This window comes from Belonocnema kinseyi, chromosome 5, assembly GCF_010883055.1.
Source record: "Belonocnema kinseyi isolate 2016_QV_RU_SX_M_011 chromosome 5, B_treatae_v1, whole genome shotgun sequence".
Classification (NCBI taxonomy): Eukaryota; Metazoa; Arthropoda; class Insecta; order Hymenoptera; family Cynipidae; genus Belonocnema; species Belonocnema kinseyi.
The window spans coordinates 148,393,692-148,418,790 of NC_046661.1; the positions used below are offsets into that span (position 1 = coordinate 148,393,692).

The following is a 25,099-nucleotide window of genomic DNA, read 5'->3' on the forward strand; positions in this document are numbered from 1 at the left end:
TAAAAGCGTTTAAAAATTCCTTTGAATTTTTAAAAATTAATGAAATATATTAAAAATTGGTTGTAATTTTTTCAAATACCCTAAAATATTTAAATCCTTTAATTAACTTACGAATTATTGAAATCTATTAACAAATTTTTTGAAATTCTTTACAATCCTTAAAAATGATTGAAATCTATTGAAAATTTCTTCGAATTTTTTTTAAATACTCTAAAATATTTTGAATTTTTTTAAATCTCTTAAATCTTTAAAGCGTTAGAAATTCCTTGGGATTTAAAAAAAATCCTTAGAATTTAAAAAAACTAATGAAATATATTAAAAATTACTTGTAATTTTTTAAATACCCTAAAATATTTTGAATCCTTTAAAATATCTTGAAACTTTGAAAGCGTTTCAAATTCCTTTGAATTTTTAAAAATTAAGGAAATATATTAAAAATTACTTGTAATTTTTTAAATATCCTAAAATATTTTGAATCCTTTAAAATATCTTTAAACTTTTAAAGCGTTTAAAAATTCCTGGGAATCTTAAAAATTAATGAAATATATTAAAAATTACTTGTAATATTTTAAATACTCTAAATTATTTTGAATTTTTTTAAATCTCTTGAATTCTTTAAAGCGTTTAAAATTCCTTGTAATTTTTAAAAATTAATGTAATATATTAAAAACTGGTTGTAATTTTTTCAAATACCCTAAAATGTTTTGAATCCTTTAAAATATCTTGAAACTTTTAAAGCGTTTAAAAATTCCTGGGAATTAAAAAAAAAATAATGAAATATATTAAAAATTACTTGTAATTTTTTTAAATACCATAAAATATTTTGATTTTTTTAAAATCTCTTGAAATCTTTAAAGCGTTTAAAAATTCTTTTGAATTTTTAAAAATGAAGGAAGTATATTAAAAATTACGTATAATTTTTTAAAATACCCTAAAATATTTTGTATCTTTTTAAATCTCTTGAAATCTTTAAAGCGTTTCAAAATTCCTTGGAATTTTTTCAAAGACCCTAAAATATTTTGAAAAATTTAAAATATCTTGAAAATGTTTAAATCCTTCACTATCTCTTAAAATTATTGAAATATGTCAACAAATTTTGGGAATTTTTCAAAATAGCCTAAAATATTTTGAACCCTTTCAAATCTTTTGAAGCTTTTAAAGCTCATGACAATTTCTTGGATTTTTTAAAAGCCCTGAAATATTTAAAATCTCTTAAAACTTCTGATGCTTTTGAAAATTCAAAGGAACTAAAAAAAATCTCCTGAAATCTTTAAAAAAATTTAAATCGCCTCAAATTAATGAAGTCGATTAAAAATTGTTTGGAATCTTATAAAATATCCTAAATTTTTAAAAATTATTTTATGTCTCTTGAAGCTTTAAAAGCTCTTGAAAATGCCTTGAAATTTTTTTGAATGCCATAAAATATTTACGAAAATTTTTAATCTTTTGAATTTCCTTGAAATTTTCTAAGATTTTGAAGCTTTTGGAAATTCCTTGGAATTTTTAAAAATATCCTGAAATCTTTCAAATGCTTTGATATCCCTTGAAATTTTTACAGCCCTTAAATATTTCTTGGTTTTTTTTAAACAACCTCAAAATGTTTAAATCTTATGATAGCCTTTGAAATTATTGAAATATATATATAAACAAATTTTTGGAATTTTTCAAAATAGCCCCAAAAATATTTTTAATCCTTTGAAATTTCTTGAAGCTTTTAAATCTCTGAAAAATTCTTTGTAATCTTATCAAATATCCTAAAAATGTAGAAATTCTTTAAAATCCCTTCACATGATTGAAATCTATTGAAAATCACTTGGAATCTTTTAAAATGCCCTAAAATATTTCAATCCCTTGAAAATTTTCAAACTTTTAAAAATTCCTTGGAATTTTTTTAAATACCCTCAAACAATTGTAACCCTTCAAAAACTCTTGAAACTTTTACAGCTTTTAAAAATTCCTAAGGCTTTTTAAAAATTAATAAATTCTTTGAAAAATATCCTCAAATATTTTGAAATTCCTTAAAAATTTTAAAAGCTCTTTGAATATTTCTTGTAATCTTTTAAAAATTCTTTGGATTCTTATAAAATATTCTAAAATATTTTAAATCCTTTGAAATCTCTTGAAGCTTTTAAAGCTCTTGAAAATTTCTTGGATTTTTTAAAAATATATTAAAAAGTTGAAATTCATTAAAATCCCATCAATTTATTGAAATTTATTGAAAATTCTTCGGAATTTTTTAAGATATCTTAAAAACTGTCAAATCCTTTGAAATTTTCAAAACTCTTGGAAATTCCTTGGAATTAAAAAAAAAACCTACAATTGAAAATCCTTTGAAATCCCTTTAAATTATTGGAATCCTATAAAATACCCTAACATTTGAAAAAACTTTTAAAGCTCTTGAAAGTTTCTTATAATTTTTTAAAATACCCTAAAATAATTAAATCCCTTGAAACTTTTGAAAATTCCTTGAAATTAAAAAAAAAATCCTGAAATCTTTCAAGTCCTTTGAAATCCCCTTAAATTAATAAAATCGATAAAAAATTCTTTGGAATCTTCTAAAAAAACCTACAGTATTTTGAATTCTTTGAAATATCCAGAAGCTTTTAAAGCGTTTAAAATTTCCTTGGAATTATTAAAAATATCCTGAAATGTTGAAATTCTTTAAATTCACACCCCAAAAAATTACTGAGATCTATTGAAAATTTGTTTAGAATATTTAAAAATACCCTAAAATATTTTAAATCCCTTGAAACTTCTGAAGCTCTTGAATATTTCTTGAAATAATTTTTAAATACCCTAAAATATTAAAAAAAAATTATCTTATGAAGTTCCTCAAAACTTTTTAAGCTTATGAAAAAAAATGTTTAAATTATTTTAAATCCTTCAAAAATGATGAAAGTCTATTGAATATTTTAAAAAATGGTTTGGAATCTTATACAAAAAATATATATTTTAAATCCTTTGAATCTCTTGACGCTTTTAAAGCTCTTGATAATTCCTTGGTAATTTAAATACTTTAAAAATGTTGAAAATTCTTTAAAATCCCTTAAAAATTGATTTAAATCTATTAAAAGTTTTTTAAATATTTTAAAATACCATAAAATATTTCAAATCCCTTGAATCTTTTGAATATTTTGAAAATTCCTTGGAATTTAAAAAATAGTTCTGAAATCTTTACAATCCTTTGAAATCCCATCAAATTAATATAGTCAATTAAACATTCTTTAAAATATTCTAAAAATCCCTCAAATATTTTGAATCTTTTGAAATATCCTGAAGTTATTAAAGCTCTTGAAAATTTACTAAAATTTTGTTAAATACCCTAAAAATGCTAAAATGTTTCCAAACTCTTCAATGTTTTGAAGCCTTAAAAATTCCTTGAAATTAGAAAAAAATATTTTTTTAATTCTTTAAAAAATATCCTAGAATCATTCCAATCATTTTAAATTCCTTATTCTTTGGAATTAAAAAAAAAACTACAATTTGGAAATTCTATAAAACCCCTTTAAATTATTGGATTCCTATAAAATACCCTTAAATTTAAAAAAATTTTCAAGCTCTTAAAAATTTCTTGGAATTTTTTCAGATACCCTAAAAATGCTGTAATTCTTTAAAATCCCTAAAAAATTATTGTAATCTATTGAAAAATTCTTGCAATTTTTTGAAATACCCTAAAATGTTTCAAAAACCTTGAATGTTGTGAAGCTTTAAAAATTCCTTGGAATGTTTAAAAATACATTTTTTTTAATTCTTTGAAAAATATCCTAAAATCTTTTAAATCTTTTTAAATTCCTTAAAAATTGTAAAGCTCTTTGAATATTTCTCGGAACATTTTAAAAATTATTTGGAATCTTATAAAATACCCTAAAATATTTTTAATATTTTGAAAGCTCTCGAAAATTCCTTGGAATTCTTTTAAATACTTTAAAAATGTTCACAATTCTTTAAAATCTTTTAAAAAATGATTGAAATCTATTGAAATTTTGTTTAAAATATTTTAAAATACCGTAAAATATTTCAAATCCCTTGAAACTTCTGAAGCTATTGAATATTTCTTTGAATATTTTTAAATACCCTAAAATATTCAAAAAAATATTTTTAATCTTATGAAATTCCTGGAAACTTTTTAAGCTTTTTAAAATTCCTTGGAATTTTTTTTAAATACCCTCAACTAATTGTAAAAACTTTAAAAGCTTTTGAAAATTCCTTCAAATTTTTTAAGATATTCTGAAACATTTCAAATCCCTTAAAACTTTCAAAGCCCTAAAAATGATTGAAATTTATTGAATTTTTTTTAGAATGTTTTAAAATGCCCTAAAATATTTTTTGGAATCTTAAAAAATACCCTAAAAATGTTGAAATTCTTTAAAAACCTTAAAAAATTATTGAAATCTATTGAAAATTTCTTGGAATCTTTTAAAATACTTGAAAAATTTTTTGATTCTTTTAAGTCTCTTCAAGCTTTCAAAGCTCTTGAAAATTCCTTGGTACATTTAAAAATATCCTGAAATCTGTTAAATCCTTTGAAATCTCCTCATATTATTGGAATATATTGAAAAATTCTTAGAATTTTTTAAATATACCCTAAAATGTTACAATTGCTTTAAGCTTTTGAAAATTCCTTAAAATTTAACAAAATATGCTGAAATATTTCAAATCTTTTGTAATTCCTGGAAACTTTTAGAGCCCTTGAAAATTCCTTGGAATTTATCAAAATACCCTACAAATGTTGTAATTATTTAAGGTCCCTAAAAAATTATTGGAATCTATTGAATTCTTTTGAGATTAAATAACCCCAAAAATCTTTAAATCCTTTAATATCCCTTCAAATATTTCAATCAACTTAAAAATTTTGAAGCTTTTAAAAATTACTTAGAATCTTTTTAAATACCTTAAAATATGTTTGATTCTTTGAAGTTTCTTTAAGCTTTTAAAGCTCTTGAAAATTACATGGATTTCAAAAAATATATGTTGAAATTCTTTAAAAATCTCAATAAATTATTGAAGTTTATTGAAAATTTCTTGGAATTTTTTATGGCGACCTTAAAATGCTGCAATTCCTTAAAATCCCTAAAAAATTACTAACATCTGTTGGAAATTTCTTGCAATTTTTTTAAATACTCTAAAATTTTTCAAAAATCTTGAATGTTTTGAAGCTTTAAAAAATTCTTTGGAATTTTTAAAAATATATTTCTTTTTGAATTCTTTGAAAAATATCCTAAAATCTTTTGAAATTCCTTAAAAATTTTAAAAGCTCTTTGAATATTTCTTGGAATCTTTTTAAATTTATATGGAATCTTATAAAAGATTCTAAAATATTTTTAATCCTTTGAAATCTCTCAAAAATTCCTTGGAATTTTTTTTAATTCTTTAAAAATGCTCACAATTATTTAAAATCCCTTAAAAAATTATTTATATTTATTGAAATTTTTCTAGAATATTTTAAAATACGCTAAAATATTTTTAAAAAAGTTTAATCCTATGAAATTTCTGGAAACTTTTTATTCTTTTCAAGCTTTTGAAAATTCCTTGTAAGCTTTTGCAGCTTTTCGAAATTCCTTTGAATTTTTTTAAATATCCTAAAATCTTACCAATTTTTTGAAATGCCTTTGAACTTTCTTTCCTTAATTAAATTAATTTTTTTAAATACCTTCAAATGTTTCAAATCTCTTGAAAATTTTGTGGAATTTTTTTTATAATACCCGGAAATCTTTCAAATCGTTTGAAATTCCCTCAAATTATTGAAGTCTATTAAAAATTCTTTGGTATTTTTTTTAAATATCCTAAAAATGTTAAAATTATTTAAAATCCCTTCAAATTATTGAAATCTATTAAAAAATGTCTTGGAATCTTTTAAACTACCGTAAAATGTTTGAAATCCCTTAAAAATTTTGAAAATACCTCGGAATTTTTTTAAATACCCTGAAATATTGAAAGCTCTTAAGAATTCCCTAAAATAAAAAAAAAACCCTGCAAAATCTTGTAATTCTTGAAAATACCCAAAAAAATTATTGATATATATATATATTTAAAATTTCTTAGAATCTTTTAGATTACCCCAAAATATTCTAAATTCCTGAAAATTTTAAAGCTTTTAAGGAATTTCTTGCAATTTTAAAAAATATCCTAAAATCTTTAAAAATCCTTTGAAATCCCCTAAAATAATGAAGTTTATTTAAAGTTCTTTGGAATCTTATAAAAAACCCTCAAATATTTTGAATCTTTTAAGATATCTTATAGCTTTTAAAACTCTTGAAAATTTTCTAGAATATTTTTAAATACCATAAAATATTTCAAATCCCTTGAATTTTTCGAAAATTTTGAATATTCATTAGAATTTTTAAAAACATCCTGAAATCTTTCAAATTCTTCGAAATCCTCTCAAGTTAATAAAGTTTATTAAAAATTCTTCGAAATATTCTAAAAATCCCTAAAACATGCTGAATCCTTTGAAGTGTCTTGAAGTTTAAAAAAAAAATATTTTTTTATTCTTTTACAAAAATCCTAAATTTTTTCAAATCGTTTGAAATTCCTTGAAACTTTACATATTTTTGAATATTTTTGGGAATCTTTTAAAAGTTCTTTGGGGTCTTATAAAAAACACAAAAATAGTTTAAGTCCTTTGAAATACCTTGAAGCTTTGAAATATTTCGAAAGTTCCTTGGAATTATTTTAAATACCCTAAAAATGTGGTAATTCTTTAAAATTCCTAAAAATGTATTGAAATCTATTGAAAATTTGTTTAGAATGTTTTCAAATACCCTAAAATATTTCAATTCCTTTGCCAATTGTGAAGCTCTTGAATATTTCTTGGAATATTTTTTTAAATACCCTAAAATATTCAAAACAAAATTTTAATTTCATGAAATGCTTTGGAAACTTTTTAAGCTTTTGAAAATTCCTTGGAATTGAAAAAAAATTACAATTTGGAAATCCTTCGAAATTTCTTTAAATAATTGGAATCTTATAATAGAACCTAAAATTAAAAAAAAAAACTTTAAAAGCTCTTGAAAAATTCTTGAAATTTTTATGAGTACTCTAAAAATGTTGAAATTCTTTAAAATCCCTGTAAATTATTGAAATCTATTAAAAATTTCTTGGAATCTTTTAAAATACCCTGAAATAATTGAATCTCTGAACTTTTAAAAATTCCTTGGAATTTAAAAAAATTCATGAAATCTTTCAAATCCCCTCAAATTATTAAAATATATTGACAAATTGTTAGGATTTTTTAAAATACCCTAAAATATTACAATCGCTTGAAGCTTTTGAAAGTTCCTTAAAATATAACAAAATATGCTAAAATATTTCAAATCTTTTTTAATCCCTGGAAACTTTTAAAGCTCTTGAAAACTCCTTGGAATTTTTATTTAAAAAACTGCAATTTGAAAATCTTTTGAAATTTCTTTAAATTATTGGAATCTTATAAAATGCCCTAAAATAATTTGAGTCATTTTAAATCTCTTAAAACTTTTGAAGCCCTTGAAAAAATCTTTAAATCCTTTAATATCCCTTCAAATATTTCAATTTACTTTAAAATTTTGAAGCTTTAAAAAAAAAAACTTAGAATATTTCTAAATACCTTAAAATATGTTTAATTCTTTAAAGTTTCTTTAAGCTTCTAAAGCTCTTGTAAATTACATGAATTAAAAAAAATATATGTTTAAATTCTTTAAATCCCATGAAATTATTGAAATTTATTGAAAATTCCTTGGAATTTTTTATATCACCCTTAAAATTCTGTAATTCCTTAAAATCCCTAAAAAATTATTGAAAATTGTTCGAAATTTCTTACAATTTTTTTAAATACCCCGATAATGTTTCAAATATCTTGAATGTTTTGAAGCTTTTAAAAATTCCTTGGAATTTTAAAAAATATATTTGTTTTTGAATTCTTTGAAAAATATCCTTGAATCTTTTGAAATTCCTTAAAAATTTTAAAAGCTCTTTGAATATTTCTTGGAATCTTTTAAAAATTCTATGGAATCTTATAAAATATTCTAAAATATTTTTAATCCTTTGAAATCTCTCAAACATTCCTTGGAATTTTTTTAATCCTTTAAAAATGCTCACAATTCTTTAAAATCCCTTAAAAATTATTTATATTCTTGAAATTTTTTTAGAATATTTTAAAATACCCTAAAATATTTTTTTTAAAAAGTTTAATCTTATGAAATTCCTGGAAACTTTTTATTCTTTTTAAGCTTTTGAAAATTCCTTGCAATTTTTAAAAATGTCCTAAAGTATTTTAAAGCCTTTGAAATCGCTTGAAGATTTTAAGGCTCTTGAAAATTCCTTGGAATTTAAAAAAAAATATCCTGAAATGTTGAAATTCTTTAAAATCCCATCAAATTATTAAAATTTGTATTCTAAAATATTTCAAATCTTTTGAAATTCCTTGAAAAATTTAAAGTCCTTGAAAATTCCTTGGAATTTTTAAAAATACCCTACAAACGTTGTAACTATTTAAGGTCCCTAAAAAATCATTGGAATCTATTAAAATTTTTTTAGATTAAATAACCTCAACATAAAAACATCCCGAAATCTTTCAAATCCTTTGAAATTCCCTCGAATTAATGAAGTCGATTAAAAATTATTTAAATTTATTGACAAATTGTTGGAATTTTCAAAATAGCCTTAAACATTTTGAATCCTTTCAAATTTTTTGAAGACCTTGAAAAATTCTTGGAATTTTTTAAAATACCTTGAAATATGTTTAATTCTTTTAAGTTTCTTGGAATCTTTTAAAAGCTCTTTGGAATCTTATAAAATATCCTAAAATATTTTAAATCCTTTGAATTCTCTTGACGGTTTTAAAGCTCTTGAAAATTCCTTGGAATTTTTGTAAACAATTTCTAAATGTTCACAATTCTTTAAAATGCCCTCAAAAATTTCAATTCTTTTGAAATTTCTGAAGCTCTAGAATAATTCATGGAATATTTTTAAATATCCTAAAATATTCAAATAAAAAAAGTTAATCTTATGAAATTCCTGGAAACTTTTTATTATTTTTAAGCTTTTGAAAATTTCTTTAAAATTTTTAAAATATCCTGAAACATTTTAAATCCTTTGAAATCTTTTGGAGCTTTCAAAGCTCTTGAAAATTCCTTGGAATTTTTTTAAATACTATAAAAATGTTGAAATTATTTAAAATCCTTTAAAAATGATTGAAATCTATTCGAAATTTCTTGGAATTTTGTAAAATACCCCGAAATATTTCAACCCCTTGAAAATTTAGAAGCGTTTAAAAATTTCTTAACATTTTTAAAAATTAATAAAGTTTTTAAAAAAATTCTTTGGAATTTAGAAAAATTCCTTTAATCTTTCAAAGTCTTTGAAATGACCTTGAATTAATGAACTCCATTAAAAAAACTCTTTGGAATCTTAAAAAATACCCTAAAAATGTCGAAATTCTTTAAAATCCTTAAGAAAATTATTGAAATTTATCGAAAATTTCTTGGAATATTTTAAAATACTAAAAAATTTTGTTAATTCTTTTAAGTCCCTTTAAGCTTTCAAAGCTCTTGAAAATTCCTTGGAATATTAAAAAATATCCTGAAATCTGTTAAATCCTTTGAAATTTTCTCATATTATTGAAATATATTGAAAAATTCTTAGAATTTTTTAAAATAATCTAAAATATTACAACCGTTTGAAAACCTTGAAGCTTTTAAAAATTCATTAGACTTAAAAAAAAAATGCTAAAATATTTAACATCTTTTTAAATCCCTGGAAACTTTTTAAAATTCCTTGGAATTTTGATAAAAGACTGCAATTTGGAAATCCTTTGAAATTCTTTAAATTCGCATCAAATTATTGAAATTTATTGAAAATTCGTTGAAATTTTTTTAAATATCCTAAAAATCTTTCAAATCCCGTGAAACTTTCGAAGCTCTTGAAAATGAATTGGAATTTTTTTGAATGCCCTAAAAAGATTTAAATCTTTTAATATCCCTTAAATATATTGAAATATATTAACAAATTTTTAAAATTTTCAAAATACCCTAAAATATTTTGAATCCTTTGAAAAAATGTTTAACTTTATGAAATTCGTGGAAATTTTTTTAAGTTTTTGAAAATTCCTTGGAATTTTTAAAAGTGTCATAAAATACTTGAAATCCCCTGAAATTTGTAAAGCTCTTGAAAATTGTTTGGAGCTTTTAAAAATACCCTAATAATTATGTAATTTCTTAAAATCCCCAAAAAATTATTGAAATCTTTTGAAAAATTCTAGCAATTTTTTAAAAATAACCTAAAATGGTTCAAATACCTTGAAACTTTAGAAGCTTTCAAAAATTCCTTGGAATTTTTAAAAGTATATATTTTTTAATTCTTTGAAAAATATCCTAAAATCTTTCAAACATTTTGAAATTTGTCTTAAACTTTTAAAGCTCTTTGAAAAGTTTTTAGAATCTTTTAAAAATTCTTTGGAATTTTATAGAAAAACCTCAAATATTTTGAATATTTTAAAATTTTTTGAAGCTATTAAAGCTCTTGAAAATTTCTTGGAATTAAAAAAATCAAAAAAATCGATTTTCTACCAAAAAAAAAAGCGAAACAAATGAAAGATTGGAAAAATACCTTTCATCCAGAGAAATTGATGGGGCGCTCTGCATTCTAGACAGCGTCCAGTGTAGAAAGTCCCATGAGCCTCGACCAATTTGTCTTGAGGTAGTCCTGCTACCCTTTCCAAAGTGTCGACATTTTGTGTATAATGACGCAACAAAAGTCCTTTTTCCCACAACAATCGAATGAAATAATGACTCACAGTTGGCTTGAATCCCTCGGGCAACAATTCTTTTGCGAGGACGAAAAAGGGCTCCGGATTTTCCCGGAAAAAGTCTATTTCGAAAATTGCCTGCGGATGTGGCAAATTGTACTTTTGCAAATTGTTGTAAAGTCCGCTCGACGGCGAACGAAAATCTGGAATTCCTGCAGCTAAAAGAACAATGTTTTTCATTGTTTATAACAGAAGATTCTTTTCGATTTTTCTATTTTAAAAAATTTTTAATTATATTTTTTCTGAAAAAAGATCCTTTGATAATACAGATATATAAATCTTTTAAAAAATTGCCTGTTGAAACTCAGGAAAAAATTAAAACGCATTGTCCCCATTTCCAACTGAATAAAAATCTGAAAAAGAAAAAAGTCCCTCTTCCAATTCAGAAAAATTGAAAACCTAAACTTTCTTTCTACCAACTCGATAAAAATTTTAAGAATTTTTTTTCGAAACTGGAAGAGGGTAGGTACTTTTTTGTTTTTAAGATTTTTATTGAGTTGAAAACGACGTGTCCAGTTCGAAGGGATTTTTTTTTTTAAATTGGAACAGGGCCATTTTTTCATCAGATTTGTATCGATTTGGAAGGGAGGATATTTTGATTTTTATTTTTTCTAAATTGGCAAAGGAAAATTTTGAAAGGGAGGAAAACCAACTAAATAAAGTTTTTAGAAGCAAGAAAATGCCCCCTTGCGACTCGGAAAAAGTATTGAAAAAAAATTTCCTTTTCCAATTCAGAATAAATAAAAATCCCTTCGAACTGGACACCCCGTTTCCAACTCAATAAAAATCTTAAAACAAAAAAAGTCTCCTTTTCCAATTTCGAAAAAAATTCTTAAAATTTGTATCGAGTTGGAAGAAAGAAAATTGGGGATTTCAATTTTTTTCTGAATTGGAAGAGGAACTTTTTTTGTATTTAGAATTTTTTATTGAGTTGGAACGGACGAAATTTTTGTTATTTTTTTTTCTGAATTGGAAGAGGGGACTTTTTTGTTTTCAAGATTTTTATTGAGTTGGAAACGGGGAAAATAAGTTTAAATTTTTTTCTGAGTTGTAAGGGGTAATTTTTTTAAAGATTTATATCGAGTTCGAAAGAAAATTTTTTTGAATTGGAAAATGACAATTTTTCCATTAGATTTGTATGGATTTGGAAGGGAGGATATTTTGATTTTTTCTGAATTGGAAAAGGAAATTTTGGTTTTGAATTTTTTTGAATTGAAACAGGAACATTTTTTTATTTTTATGATTTTCATTGAGTTGGAAAGAACAATTTTTTTTCTAAGTTGGAAGAGGAATTTTGTCTCGTTTCCAACTCAATAAAACTCTTAAAAACAAAAAAGTCCCCTCTTCCAATTTCGAAAAAAAATTCCCCCCTTAAAACTGGATAAAAATATTAAAAACAAAAAACTGTTCCTCTTCCAATTCAGAAAAAATTGAAACTCCAAATTTCCTCGCTTCCAATTAGATAAAAATCTGAAGAATAATAAAAAATGTTTTTCTTCCAATTCAGAAAAAATCAAAATTTCCTCCCTTCCAACTCAATAAAGATCTTGAAAACAAAAAAACTGCCTCTTCCAAATCAGATAATACTAAAAATGACCCATGCGAAAATAGAAAAATCTTAAAAATAAAAAAATGTTATCGTAAATATTAAAATTTTTAAACAAATAAAAGATTTATCAAATAAAAAGCATTAACTTTCAACTAAAAAAGATGGCTTTTTAATTTAAAAAAATGAATTTACAACTAAATATTTGAATTTTTAAACAAATAGAAGACTTTTGAAATAAAAAGCATCAATAAAAAAATTTTTTTTTAAATTTTCCCTCTTTGCCAACTCAATAAAAATCTTTAACAAAATGTATCTTCCAATTCAGAAAAACATTGAAACTCAAAATGTCTTCGCTTCCAATTCGATTAAAATTTTGAACACAAAAGAAGTCCGTTCTTTCAAATTAGAAAAAAAACTCCCCCTTCTTACGGGATGAGAATCTTAAAAACCAAAAACATATTCCACTTAAAATTCAGAAAAAATTGAAACTCCAAATTTCATCGCTTCCAACACGATCAAAATTTTAAGAACAATAAAAAAATGTTGCTCTTCCAATTCAGAAAAACTCATAATTTCCTCCCTTCCAACTCAATAAACATCTGGAAAACGAGAAAATGGCTCCTTCCAAATCAGAGAAAAATAAAAATGTGCCTTGCAATTCTATGAAATTTTTGAAAATAAAAACTATTATACTTTAACCCATTCGGAAAAAATTAAAACTAAAATTTCCCTTCTTCCAACTCGATAAAAATCTTTGAAACAAAAAATTGCCTCTTCCAATTAAGAAAAACATTGAAACCCTTATATTGATATCTTATAAATAAAAAAATTTTCTTTTCCAACTCAAAAAAAAATTATAGCCTAAATTTCCTCTCTTCCAACTGAAAAAAGTTCATAAAAATAAAAAAATGCCTTTTCCTATTCAAAAAAAAATTTTCCTTCCAACTCTATGAAAATCTTAAGAATTATAAAAATGTTTCTCTTCCAATTCAGAAAAAAAATTGAAAACCTAAATAGTCTCCCTTCCAATTCGATGTAAATCTAAAAAAATATGTCCTCTTGCAATTGAATTTTTTTTTTAATTTTCTCTCTTTGTCAACTCAATAAAAATCTTAAAAACAAAAAAAGTCCCTCTTCCAATTCCGAAAAACATTGAAACCCAAAATTTTCTCTCTTCCAACTTTATATAAATCTTATACACAAAAAAATGTTCCTCTTCCAATTCAAAAAAATGATAGCATAAATTTCGTCTCTTCCAACTCAAAAAAGTTCATAAAAATAACAAAAATGCCTCTTTCAATTCAGAAAAAATCTTCCTTCCAACTCTACGAAAATCTTAAAAACAAAAAAATGTCTCTTCCAATTCAGAAAAAATGTGAACTCCAAATATTTTTGTTTCCAAATCAATATAAATCTTACAAATAGAAAAATGTTCCTCCTCCAATTCAGGAAAAATATATAACCTAAATTTCCTCCTTTTCAACTCAATAAAGTTCTTAAATATAAGAAAATTGCCTCTTCCAATTAAATAAAAAAAATTATGAAAATATCGTCATTTCCAACTCTATACAAAAATATTAAAATGAACAAATATTTCTCATTCAATCTTCTTTCAAATCAGAAAAAAATTAAAACCAAAACTTTGCTCCCTTCCAAATCGAACAGAATCTTAATAAATAATAAAAAATTGTTCTCTTCCAATTCAGAAAAATTCTTTAAAAAAGTACCCCATTTTTCAACTCGATTAAAATCTTAAAAATAAAAAAATTGCATCCTCCAATTAAAAAAAAAATGAAACTCCAAATTCCCTTCCTTCCAACTCAATACAAATCATAAAAACCAAAAATTACCCTCTTCCAATTAAAGAAAAATTCCCTCTTCCAACTGGAAAAAATTATTTAAAATAATAAGAAAAAGTTCCTCTTCCAATTCAGAAAAAACTGAAACTCCAAATTTTCTCGCTTTCTACTCGATATAAACCTTATAAATAAAAATCAGAAAAAAAATGGAAACTCCAAATTTCCTTCCATCCAAATGAATAAAAATTTTAAGAATAAAAAATGTTCCTCATCCAATTCAAAAAAATGATAACCTAAATTTCCTCCCTTCCAACTCAATAAAGTTCATAAAAATAAAAAAATTACCTCTTCCAATTCAGAAAAAAATGAACAAAATTTCCTCGCATCCAACTCTATAAAAATCTTAAAAAAGAAAAAATGCCTCATCCAATTAAAAGAAATTGAAAGACCAAATTTCCTACCTTCCAACTCAATAAAAATCTTAGAAACAAAAAATGCCCCTCTTTCAATTTAGAAAAAAATTCCCCTTTCCAACTGGATGAAAAAACTTAAAAAGATCTTCTCTTCAAACTCGATATAAATTTAATGACAAAAATTTTCCTCTTCCAATTCAGAACATTTTTGTTTTTTTAATTTCCCCCCTTCCAACTCGATAAAAATCTGAATAATAAAAAAATGTTTCTCTTCGAATTCAGAAGAGACAAAACCATAATTTCCTCCCTTCTAAAACTATGAAAATTTATATATAAGTCTGAAAAAAATAATTGCTCCTTTCCAATTCAGAAAAATTGAAAATAAAATTTTTCCCTCTTTCAACTCAATAAAAATCTTTAAAAAAAAGTGTCTCCTCTTCCATATCAGATAAAAATTTCCCCCTTCTAACTGGATGAAAATCTTGAAAACGAAAAAAATTCCATCTTTCTATTCGGAAAAAAAATTGGAATCCAAAATTTCCTCCGTTCCAACTAGATAAAAATCTTAAATAATAAAAAAAACGTTTCTCTTCTAACTCAGAAAAGAATCAAAACCAAAATTTCCTCCCTTTCAACTCAATAATGTTCTTAAAAACTAGAAAACTGCGTCTTCCAATCCAGGCCAAAAAATTCGCCCCTTCCAAATTATTAATGATAACAAAAATTTTTCTCTTCCAATTAAAAAAAAAAAAAAAAATTACAAAAAAAATATATCGTCCCTTCCAACTCGAAAAACATATTAAGAATAATAAATAAATGTTCCTCTTCCAATGCAGAAAAAATTTAAACTCCAAATTTCTTTGCTTCCAACTCTGAAGAAATCCTTAGAATAATAAAAAATGTTCCTTTTCCAATTCAGAAAAAATCAAAACCAAAATTTCCTCCATTCCAACTTAATAAAGTTCTTAAAAACAAGAAAATTGCCTCTTCCAATTCAGAAAAAATAAATTTTCGTTCCTTCCAAGTTGACGAAAATCTTTAAAATAAAAAAAGTTTCTCTTCCAATGTAGAATAAAATTAAAATTTAGTGTCATTTCCCTGTATTTATTTTTCGATTACTCACAAGTTGATATTCCAGCACCAGCCATAACGATAATATTTTTACATTTTCCACTTTTAATGTACTCGGCAATTCCGTCCAAGCTCAAATCGGAAAGAACTTTTTCGGCTGGAGGTTGCTCATCCTCGGACTGCTCAGTCGAGTCAAAAATTTTCAGTTTTTGAGAAAGGAATTTCCGTATTTTATCCATTTCGTCTACTTCTGGCTCTTCCGCAGATGAAGTTGCTTGTGGTTCTTCATCGCTCTCTACAATATTTTTTATTTAAATTATGTCGGCAATAAAAAAACGAAAAATACGTTATTTTTTTATAGATGAGCTCTAATTGTATACGAAAATTAATTTTTATTCATAAATACTCTCACGTAAATTAATTTTGAATTTAATTATCCAATTTGAAATTTTCTTGCAGTCATCAATTCATTATCAGTAAAAATCTGACTTTGCTGTTTTCATTTTTAAACCATTTCTCATAATTCTACAACCTGTGTTAATTTATTTAACGAAAATTTGAATTTTTAAACTTTATTCGACTTTATCTATAAAAAGGCGGACAAATGAAATAAAAAATGAGTAAATAATAACAACAGAAACAGTATAATAATAATTTTAAATTAAATAGTAGAATTTTTGAAAAAAAAGAATTCTGAACCAAAAATATAAAAGTAAACTTTTAAAATAAAAAAAATTACCTTTCAACCAAAAAAGATTACTTTTTAATAAAAAAAGTTGAAATTTCAACAAAACTATTAATTTTTTAACAAAAGAATAGAATTTTTAACAGAAGATGATGCATTCTGGGTAAAAATATAATATTCACTGGAAATTTAAATTAAAAAGCATTAACTTTAAACAAGAAAAAATGAATTTTCAAAGAAATATTTGAATTCTCTAACAAAAGATAAATTTTTAAACCAATATTTTAATTTTCTACAAAATAGTCGAATTTTCAATAAAAAGAATTATCTTTCAACCAAATAAAAATATTTTGTATGAAAAAATATGATTTTATAACAAAACAGGTGCATATTCAAATGAATAATTCAATTTTCAATTAAATATTGGAATTTTAAAACAAAAGATATGAATTTGGCACCAGAAATATAATAGCAGACATTTCAAATAAAAAATAATTAACTTTCGATCAAAAGCGATGCCTCTTTAAGAAAATACTTGAATTTTTGAGAAAATAATTAAATTTTTAAGCAAATAATAGAATTTTCAATCAAAGAAGATGAATTCTGAGAGAAAAATATAATAATGACTAGAGTTTTCAATTAAAAAGAATTAACTTTCAACCAAAAAATATTAAATTTGAACCTGAAATTATGAATTTTCTGCAAAAAATGAACTTAGAACTAAATATTTGAATTTTTAAACAAATAGAAGCCTTTTCAAATAAAAACGATTAACTTTAAACAAAACATTACTTTTTAAAGAAAAAAATTAATTTTATCAAAATATTTCAATTTTAGAATAAATAGCCGATTTTTCAAATAAAAAGCATTAACTTTCAACCAAAAAAGATGACTTCTTAACAAAAAAATTCATTTTCAAAGAAATATTTAAATTTTCCGTTAAAGAGAAGATTTTTCAAACAAAAAACATTAATTTTCTATCAAAAAATATGACTTTTTAATGAAAAAAAATAAATTCTAAGCTAAATTTTTAAACAAATAGAAGACTTTTCAAATAGAAAGCATTAACTTTCAACGAAAAAAAGATGACTTTTTAACGAGAAAATTAATTTTTAACGAAATATTTAAATTTTCCAATAAATAGAAGATTTTTCAAATAAAAAGCATTGATTTTCCACCAAAAAGTAGGACTTTTTAATGAAAGAAATGAAGTCTCAACTAAATATTTAAATTTTTAAACAAATAGAAGACTTTTCAAATAAAAAGGTTTAACTTTAAACAAAAAATTACTTTTTAAAGAAGAAAATTAATTTTTAACAAAATATTTCAATTTTTCAGTAAATAGGCATTTTTTCAAATAAAGAGCATTAACTTTGAACAAAAAAAAAGATGATATCTTAACAACAAAAATTTATTTTCAACGAAATTTTACAATAAATAAAAGATTTTTCAAATAAAAAGCACTAATTTTCCACCAAAAAGTATGAATTTTTAATTAAAAGAATAAATTCTCAACTAAATATTTGAACTTTTCAAACAAATAGAAGACTTTTCAAATAAAAGGCATTAACCTTCAACCAATCAACATGACTTTTTGATGAAAAAACATTAATTTTTAAGAAAATATTTCAATTTTCTATAAAAAATAAGACTTTTCAAATAAAAGGCATTAATTTTTAACGAAAAAGATGACTTTTTAATTTAAAAAAATGAATTTACAACCAAATATTTGAATTTCTAAACAAATAGAAGACTTTTCAAATAAAAAACATTCATTTTTAACGAAATATTAAAATTTTTCAATAAAAAAGAAGACTTTTCAAGAAAAACGCATTAACTTTCAACCAAAAAAGATGACTTCTTAACGAAAAAATTCATTTTTAACTAAATATAAAAATTTTCCAATGAATAGAAGATTTTTCAAATAAGAAGCATTAATTTTAAATCAAAAGTATGACTTTTTAAAGAAAAAAAATAAATTTTCAACTAAATGTTTGAATTTGTAAACAAACAGAAGACTTTTCAAATAAAAAGCATTAACTTTCAACCCAAAAAGATGACTTTTTAAGGAAAAAACTAATTTCCAAGGAAATATTTGAATTGTTTGACAAACAGTGGAATTTGAAAACAAAAGACAAATCAGAAAACCAAAAATATAAGAGTAGACTTTTTAAATAAAAATGATAAATTTTCAACAAAAAAGAGGACTTTTTGATAAAAAAAAAATTTTCAACTAAATATTTGAATTTTTAAAGAAATAGAATACTTTTCAAATAAGAAGAATTAACTTTCAACAGGAAAAGATGACTTTTAATAAAAAAAAATGTTTAACTGAATATTTGAATTTTCCGCCTAACAGTAGACTTTTCAAATAAAAATAATTAAAGTTTGCCTGAAAAAGATGACTTTATAAGAAAAAAATTGAATTTTTCAACAAAATAATTACATTTTTAACAAAATAGTAGAATTTTTAACCACACGAGATAATTCTGAACCCAAAATATAACAGTAAATTTTTAGAATAACAAGAACGAACTAGTAATTTCAAAAATATCAATTTAAAACCAAAAAAATTACTTTTTGATAAAATAGTTGAATTTTCAAAAAAAGAATTAAATTTGAAACCCACGAAAGTGAATTCTGTGTGAAAAATATGATAATAACAAAACTTCTTAATTAAAAAGCATTAATTTTTAACCATAAAATGAATTTTTGAGGAAATATTTCCATTTTTTCCAAAATAGTGGATTTTCAAACGAAAAAAAATTAACTTTCAATTATAAAAGATACATTGCAAACATAAAAATATTTCTTTCTACTAGAAGATGAATTTTCGATGAAATATTTCCATTTTCAAACAAATAGTGGAATTTTGGTTGAAACTTTCAAACAAAAATTGACTTTTAGAGAAATTAACAAAAATTTTAAAAAAATAATTAAATTTTTAACTAAATAATAGAATTTTTAATTAAAGGAGATTAATTCTGAGAGAGAAATATAATACTAACTAAATTTTTTAATTAAAAGGAATTAACTTTTTACTATAAAAGACGATTTTTTAACCTAGAAATATAGTTTTTCTACAAAAAGATGAATTTTCGACAAAATATTTAAATTTTCCATCAATTAGTATATTTTTTAATTTCAAAAAATTGCTTTTAACCGAAAAAATTCATTTCTATACAAAAAGATGACTTTTTAACAAAATAGTTTAATTTTTAAAGAAATATTTAAATTTTCAACAAAAAAGTGGAATGTTCAGACAGAAAGTATGGATTCGGAACCAAAAATAAAATAGTAAACTTTTCAATTAAAAATGAATTAACTTTTGACAATAAAAGGTTAATTTAAAAACTTAAAAATGATACTTTTCTAACAAAAGATGAATTTTCGAAGAAGTATTTAAAATTTCAACCAAATAGTAGACTTTTTAAATCAAAATAATTTACTTGCAACCCAAAAAGTAAATTTTTAAAGCCAAAATAGATGAATTATTGAATAACTCATAAACATAAAATGGCCCTCGGGAAATTCTAAATATTTAAACTAGAAATATTTAAAGACTAGAAATAAAACACGTTCAAACAAATTTAAAAAAGTAAAATTTGAGTGTTAATGAAGAAATTAATGAAATAAACGAATTAAACATTCGAATTTGAGGTTATGTTACCTATATGTCAAGAGAGATACAAGTATCCTAGAAAAAACTAATATAAATTGAAGAAATACGCAATAAACTTAGGAGTACCTACCAGCAAATGTGTCATAATTTAATTAAAACCGAATTAAATGCGATTAGTACAAAAACTAGAAGCCTATCTCACTGATTTAAATTTCTAAAGAATTACCCCTTTCCTCTTCTTCTTTCTTCTTGTCCATATGAAATTTCAATATTTGCGCGTCTATTAAAATAAAATGTTCACTTCTTGTCAAATAATTAAAAATATTTCCGACAGTTAACTGGTTTAAAAAATGCAAAACATGACTTGACAGCTCCTGGAGAAATAAAAACAATCACTGAGGAACTGAGGCTTCCTACTTTTGCCGTTGGCAGCACTGTCGATTGCGCCAAAATCCGAGTTTTTCAAATAAGTGAATCAGAGACTGATAACTAAAATCTTAAACTGTAAATGTTAATGATAATAAATTAAACATTTTAATTTGAGATTAAAATTTAGATTGAAAACTGCCTTTTCCTAAAGATGATCATTTAAGTTAAAAATTTTATTATTTGGTTGAAAATTCAACTGAAATTTTTCTTCGTCAGTTTTAGTAGAAATTTGATTTTTTTGTTTGGCCGAAAATGCTAAATTTGGTAAAAAAATAATCATCTTTATTGAAAATTGATTTTATTGGTCGACCGATGAACCAAAATTGGTTTTTTAACTTTGGAAGAAAATTCATATTTTTAAATAAAACTTGTACTTTTCTGTATAAAATTTATTTATTATTTTAATTATTATTTTTTAATTTATTTATGTGACTGAGAATTTACCGTTTAATTATTTTGCTGAAAATTCAACTACTTTATTGAAAATTTAAATATTGTGTTAAAAATTCAAGTATTTTATAAGAAAGTAATATTTTTTCCTCGAAAATTCAACTTTTTTGTGAAAATATTCGTCTGTTTGGACAGAAATTTCATCCTTTTAGATTGAGATTTTTTTATTGTTGTTGAAAATTTAACTGTCTTCTCAAAAATTAATTATTTAGTTGAAAGTTCAACAATTTGCATGACCTTATTTTTACTTCTGGAATGAAAAAAGCTTTATTTCTTGTAAATTGGTCTGTTTAATTGAAAAATTTATAATTTTAGTTGAAAATTTATCTTTTTATTTGAAAATCTGACTCATTTTAAAAAATTTATTTTTAATTTTTTTTGTTGCTAAAAATTTAACTTTTCGAATTTTGGTTAAAAATTGATCTTTTGCAGTTAAAATTTTAACTATTTATATTAAAATTCATGTAATCTGTTGAAAATTCAACTTTTTATTTGAAAATTCAACCATTTGTTTTTAATTTGATTTATTTCATCATCTAAAAGAAAATTTAAGAAGTTTAATTATTTTGTCAAAAATTTAACTCTTGTGTGAAAGATTCATTCAAAACACAAATATTTTCTGTTAAGAAAATTCATCTATTTCAATAAACCTGGAACTTTTTTGTTTAAATTTTGCTTTTATTTATTTATTTTACTGAGAATTTCTTGTTTAATTATTTGGGTAAAAACTCAACTATTTTATTAAGCATTTAATTATTGTGTTGAAAATTCAAGTATTTTATAAGAAAGTAATATTTTTTTGTCGAAAATTCAACTTTTTTGTGAAAATATTCGTCCATTTGGGCAGAAATTATATCCGTTTAGATTAAGATTTTTTTATTGTTTGTTGAAAATTTAACTGTTTTCTAAAAATGCAATTATTTGGTTGCAAGTTAAACAATTTGCATGACCTTATTTTTTTTTCTTGACTTAAAAATGATCTTTTTCAGCTGAAACTTTAATTATTTGTATGAAAATTCATGTAAACTGTTGAAAATTAAACTTTTTATTTTCAAACTCAAATTTTTCTTTTAAATTTTATTTATTTCATTATTTAAAAGAAAATTTAAGAAGTTTAATTATTTTGTTGAAAACTAAACTGTTGTGCGAAAGATTCATTGAAAATTCAAGTATTTGATTAACAAATAATATTTTCGTGTCCAAAATTCAACTATATTCTTAAACATAGTCTATTTAAAAAGAAAAATTCATCCTTTTAAATTGAAAATTTGCTGTTGAAAATGCAACAATTTGATGGAAAATTCAACTATTTAGTTGAAAATTTGACTAATTTGTGGAAATTGTTTTCTTTCTTAAGATTTATTTTTTTATTGAAAATTTAAATTTTCAGTGAAAATTTAATTATTTTAATTTAATTAATTAATTAAAATTAATTTTTTATTTGAAAAATAAATATATTGTTGAACATTCTTTTTTTTTAACTATTAAATGTTGTTGTGCGAAGTTTACTTTTTTATATTTAAAATTCGACTATTTAGTTAAAGTTTAATCGTTTTTGTTTAAAAATTAATCTATTCGGTTAAAAATTTGACAATTCTATCGGAAATTGCTTTTATTAAACTATTATTATTTTACTGAAAATGTAACATTTCCAATTTTTCTCTCGATAATTGATCTTTTCCGGTTGAAAATGTAACTATTTTGATTTAATTCATTAAAAATAATTAATTGTTTAGGTAAAATTTTTAAAAATATTAACTGTTTTTTGGAAGTCTACTTTTTTATATTTAAAATTCGACTATTTAGTTTAAAAATTGAATTATTTGGTAGAAAATTTGATTTTTTTTTATAAAATTTCTTTTTTTTAATCATTATCATTTAACTAAAAATTTAACATTTCCAATCTTGGTCGAAAATCAGTATTATTCTGTTAAAAAATTAACTGTTTTAATTTAATTAATTGAAAATAATTAATTTTTAATTGAATATAAACTATTTTTCTTGAAAGTTCGCTTTTTCTTTTTTGTTTAAAATTTCAACTTTTTGTGAGTGAAGTTTTTTTTTGAATGTCAAAATTCGACTATTTAGTTGAAGTTTAATCGTCTTTATTTAAAAATTCAACTATGTGGTTAGAAATTTGACAATTATGTTGAAAATTCCTTTTTTTTAATTAATATCATTTTACTGAAAAACACTTCCAATTTGGTTTTAAAATTGATCATTTTCAGTTGAAAATTCAACTATTTATACGAAAATTCGTCTTTTTGGTTAAAAATTAAACTATTTTTTGGAAGTTTAACTATATTATTTTTTTTATCAATTTGTCAAGGAACAATATTAAAATTCGAACAAAAACAGTAGATATTCAAAAAAAAAGGGAAATAACAATTTTCTAACAAAATAGTTAATTTTTCTATAGAATAATTAATTTTTATTTTATTTATAACAAATTTTTTGTCAAAGTTCAATCTTTTTTATTTTCAAATTCAACAATTCAGTTTAAAATTAAACTATTATGTTGAAAATTTAATTATTTTATTGAGAATTTAACTATTCCCTTAAAACTTGTTTTATTTTTTGGTTGAAACTTAAACTATTTGTTGAAAATCCAAATATTTGATTTAAAAATTTATAATGACTTTTCTAATAAAAAGTAATTTTTTTATTAATAGAAATAAATTAGAGCCGACGCATTAAATAATATAAATAATAACACAGATAGAAATATGTTTGTACCCTTTATTAAAAAATACCATTCAGAAAATCTTATAAAATTTATTGGTTTGATCTAAAATACTTCTTTATTTCCCTTTTAGTATTTCTTGCCGTTTTTAGTTTAAATAATTAAAACTATTTATAAATATAGTAAATAACTAATATTCTCTTCATACTTCTGGCATGTCTTAAAAACTTCAAAATTTGCAATAAATTTTTATTTCCAATAATAAAAATTCGATTTTTTTCGATGAAGGACTTCTCCAATTTAAGAACTCCTTTTGAATATCTTGAAATCTTCAGAAAAATTCAATCTTTAAGGCGTCTCCATTTTTAATGACAAAAGTCTTTTCTTCATTATCCTCGAAAATGTTCCTGTTTGATAAATATTTAAAATATTTTAACAAAATATTAACAGAATTGTTTTGCTTATAATTTTTCAGTGGACGTTATAATACTGTGCAAAAAAAGTATTTCAGAACATTTTTTCTGGAATTCAAAATTTAAAAATAGCCAAATGGAAGGGGGGGGGGGGCTTACATTTTAATTGAAAAATGGTTATAAACATTATTTTTTTCCATACGTAAAGCTGTCAGAAAAATTAAAAAAATTGATTTTAACCGTTGAGTAAGGAGGCAGATTTTTCACAAAAAATAATCTGTTTCTTAAATTATTTACAAAAAAGAATTTAAACAATGTACTTCAATTTTAATAAGAAAAAAATTACAAAGGAACCAACTGTAGAAGAATTTTTTATAAATAGGGATATTTTTTATTATAAGAATATTGTAATATTTTTTTGAAACCTTTCAAAATTCTTGAAAAGCTTCAAAATCATATTTGGAAATCTTCAACAATATACACATCAATTAAATTTTTCCAAAATCTTTTTAAATTCTGAATTATTCTTGAAATTTTTATAAAACTCATAAATATCTTTTTGAATGATTTAAATTTGTTATAGAATTTTCGAAGAATCTTTCAAAGTTGAAAAAATGGTCTTAAAATATTCCAGATTTCAATTTATTTTAAATAATCTCTTAATAGAATTAATTTTTAAAAATAAAAAATAATTTGTAATGTTCTGAGGAATCTTAAGAAAATTGTTTCATTTTTTTGGAACATTTCAAATTTCTTTCAAAGCTTATAAATTGTTTGTTTGAAACCGTCAAATCTTTTTTAATTTTAAATTATTTTAAATTTAAAATTATTTTTGAACATTTTCAAATGAATAATTGTTGAATTGATTTTATAAAACAAAATTAGTGTTCTAATAAATATAAAAATTATTTTAAAATTATTTTTTTAAAATGAAATTAATGTAAAAAATTTCCAGGAATCTTAAGATTTTTTTTATTGTTTTGAAACCTTGCTTTTAAGCTTAAATTCGGAATCTTCAAAAATTTATTAATTTTTTGAAAATTTTCAAATTTTAAATAATTTTTTTTGTTTTTTAATCTTTCAATATTCTTGACAAACTGATCTTGACAAAATTGATCTTTTTTAGTTAAAAATTCAACTACTTGTTTAAACGTTCGAAAAACTTGTGAAATAAAATTTTGTTTGTTTGAAAATTCATCTTTTTA

The 25,099-nt window shown here is 22.3% G+C and overlaps 2 protein-coding genes across 2 annotated transcripts in view; both read right to left on the reverse strand.

Moving 5' to 3' along the window:
* The window catches only part of LOC117172942 (NAD-dependent protein deacetylase sirtuin-2), a 39,745-nt gene extending 19,439 nt beyond the window's left edge, over positions 1-20,306 (reverse strand). Inside the window, exons 1-3 of the mRNA XM_033361248.1 lie at positions 20,146-20,306; positions 15,665-15,907; positions 10,582-10,938 (exon numbers count right to left, since the gene is read on the reverse strand). Coding sequence (XP_033217139.1) covers positions 10,582-10,938; positions 15,665-15,907; positions 20,146-20,176 — 631 coding nt within the window. The 5' untranslated portion in view covers positions 20,177-20,306. The remainder of the gene's footprint in view (positions 1-10,581; positions 10,939-15,664; positions 15,908-20,145) is intronic.
* Positions 20,307-23,703: 3,397 nt separating this feature from the next.
* Positions 23,704-25,099, reverse strand: part of LOC117173956 (SNF1-related protein kinase catalytic subunit alpha KIN12-like) — a 76,924-nt gene continuing 75,528 nt past the window's right edge. Inside the window, exon 12 of the mRNA XM_033362603.1 lies at positions 23,704-23,888. Coding sequence (XP_033218494.1) covers positions 23,871-23,888 — 18 coding nt within the window. The 3' untranslated portion in view covers positions 23,704-23,870. The remainder of the gene's footprint in view (positions 23,889-25,099) is intronic.